This window comes from Eptatretus burgeri, chromosome 10, assembly GCF_056783735.1.
Source record: "Eptatretus burgeri isolate ZD-2024b chromosome 10, Ebu_testis_v1, whole genome shotgun sequence".
NCBI classification, from domain to species: Eukaryota; Metazoa; Chordata; class Myxini; order Myxiniformes; family Myxinidae; genus Eptatretus; species Eptatretus burgeri.
Window position 1 is genome coordinate 59,988,169 of NC_140970.1, and position 2,500 is coordinate 59,990,668.

At 44.2% G+C, this 2,500-nt stretch overlaps 1 protein-coding gene across 4 annotated transcripts in view; it reads right to left on the bottom strand.

Moving 5' to 3' along the window:
* FBXW7 (F-box and WD repeat domain containing 7) overlaps positions 1-2,500 on the bottom strand; it is a 597,271-nt gene that overhangs the window by 296,503 nt on the left and 298,268 nt on the right. For all 4 annotated transcript variants that reach the window (XM_085898585.1, XM_085898583.1, XM_085898582.1 and 1 more), the window contains one exon: positions 1,961-2,114. In XM_085898585.1, the coding sequence (XP_085754711.1) occupies positions 1,961-2,114 (154 nt within the window). The remainder of the gene's footprint in view (positions 1-1,960; positions 2,115-2,500) is intronic.

Here is a 2,500-nt window from a genome sequence, read left to right on the forward strand (position 1 = left end):
CACATTTAACACCGCAGAACCAGACCGCCAGTGCTACGAAAATTCTTGTCACCACCAACACTACAAGCATTCTTGTCACTGCAAGTGCTGAGAATATTCTCGATGCTGTGCCGCCAAACCACCAACATGACCCTAGTCATACCAGCCATCCTGCCCATTACGCTTCGGTGACTAATCACAATAGCTGTATCACAACACATCAGCCAATCGGCATGGTGGGATGCCAAAAAGCAGAAGCGAGTGGTGACAGAGGCGAAGGCAATAAGATCCCTGGCTGAACAGTTTGTAACCAGTTCTGGGAGAGTTAAAGTTCTGAGTTCTGAGCGAGAGGGGAGAGTCAAGGGAGTCGAGTCGAGTCCAGAGAGCCCTGTTCTGAAGAATCGAGCATCAGTTCCGAGTGTCATTCCCGAGTGTTAGTTCAGAGTGTCAGTTCAAAGAGTTCAAGTTGAACCACGCAGGTCGTTTTGGGAATGTGACACTGAGAAGTACCAGGCAGAACGAGAACGAAACCACGGGTTTCCATGGGTGGTTACGCCCTGCTCCCTAACCAAATATCCTCAGAACTCACTTAACTTCCTACACTTCTTACACACGCACCTTAAATCCTTCCATCGTTCAGTGTACACAGCTCATTGACTCGCACTGTTGTGGAGAATAAACCGAGTCCACAACAGTTCTTTTCAGAGTTCGCATTTCAAGCACCCACATCCACCACACCTCCCACCTGCACGTCTCAATCACCTGCACCATACATATTGTTCGATGCACACGAGCCATCCGGCTCACATACAGGTGAGGCCAGGGACGACATAATACCCACCAACTTCGCTTTATCTGTCAATCACCCTTGCTTATCTTCTTTCCTGGAATGACTGAGGTGCCTGTGTCTGTAGATTCATGTTTAGGTGACTGACCAAGGGGCTTGGGTGCTTAAGTGGAAGATCTTTCTTTGTGATGCTGCTTTTGCTTTCTAAATAAGTTTTTCCTGTAAATACCTGTCCTTTGCTAAAGCTCATATAAACTCACCAAACTGCTTGATTCTCTCATCCTCCATTGGTTAGACATCGTAGAAAATAGTGGATGGGAGTTTTGCCCTGCTGTTTCACCACGGAAAGATTAGTCAACGTCCCACGGACGATACCGCTCAGCCGTGCTAATTGGACAGGAGTTGGGCGTTGAGATTGGACATGGTTCCCTCTCTCACGGGATTAATTTGATTGGAAAGTAACATGGGAATTGGACGTAAGGACCGTACCTAAATTAAGTCAAAGATGGCGTCCATGGTTGCTTTGCAACTCGTTGTGCTGCAGAGTTATCTGTCGCCCATTGGCTTTAGGGTCAAAAGATCTGGAAGAGGGTCCGAGAAGCCCATCGTGACCCCGCTGGCAAACCCATAACAATATAATCAGTTCATATTTGTGCCAAGTTTGGTTGAAATCACTTTAGTTTGGAAGTTATTGTGGCAACAAAGATTTTCAATGAAAGGTCACACATCTTTAGAACTTTGACCGTTTGAACCCAAAATCTTATCAGTTCATCTTTGTATTACAATTAATACTTTTGCAAAGTTTGGTTGGAATCCTTCAGTGGTCACAAGCTATTGCGGAAACGAGAATCTGTTACGGACGCACGGACAACACAAAAACGAAATGCCTCCGGAACCTTCGACTAAGGAGGCATAAAAAGTTTTTGTGACCCATGCCCTTTAAAAACTTCACATGAATATTGAGGCTATAATGATATAATAAACAAAGCGATGTATGAGAAAAGCTCGGTCCACATTGGACCGCTCAAACCGTTTCTCCAACAGAAAAGCACATTTTTATATCCATCTAGATGCACCAAATCAACTGCAACAATCCAGTAAGAGCAGGGAGTGGAAACCAGCAGAATGATGACATTGTGGGTTGAATGATGATTTTAAAATAAACAAAAAACAGATGAGTGCAGCTTAATGCACCTGAAAAATCTTGAGCCAGTCTTGTAGCTCAGGAGGTGGTTGGACACCAGCGAGTCGCCTTCTCGATGCACTCTGACCCTGACCACTTGCAGCCCGCAACTCTCCAAAAGTCGGTGGAGCACTTGTACATGGAAGGAGTGACCCAAACGCATGGCTGTTGGAATCAGAATGCAAACAGAGGGGAAGAACGTGGGTTTGGAAAGAAGAATGTGGAAAGAAGTGGGGAAACCGGGAGAGGGAGAGGTGATGGTAAAGATGAAATGCATTCAAAGAACATGGAAATGTCCACATGCTTGCATCTTATCTTTGTTAGGACTTATCAACATTAACTACATTGTACTGCCCATGTACAATAAAGTACCATTCCATAACAATATTGTACATTTGAAATGTGGCAAACAGAAAGTACTTTTAAATATATATTTTTCCAATAAATTTTTTTTTCAGACTTTAATCAATAATAGCTGGACTGCACCAACTTCAGTTGGATATTTTTGTGGGAGAGAGGAATTCATGAAGTCCCTCATGAAGGTAGAAGCC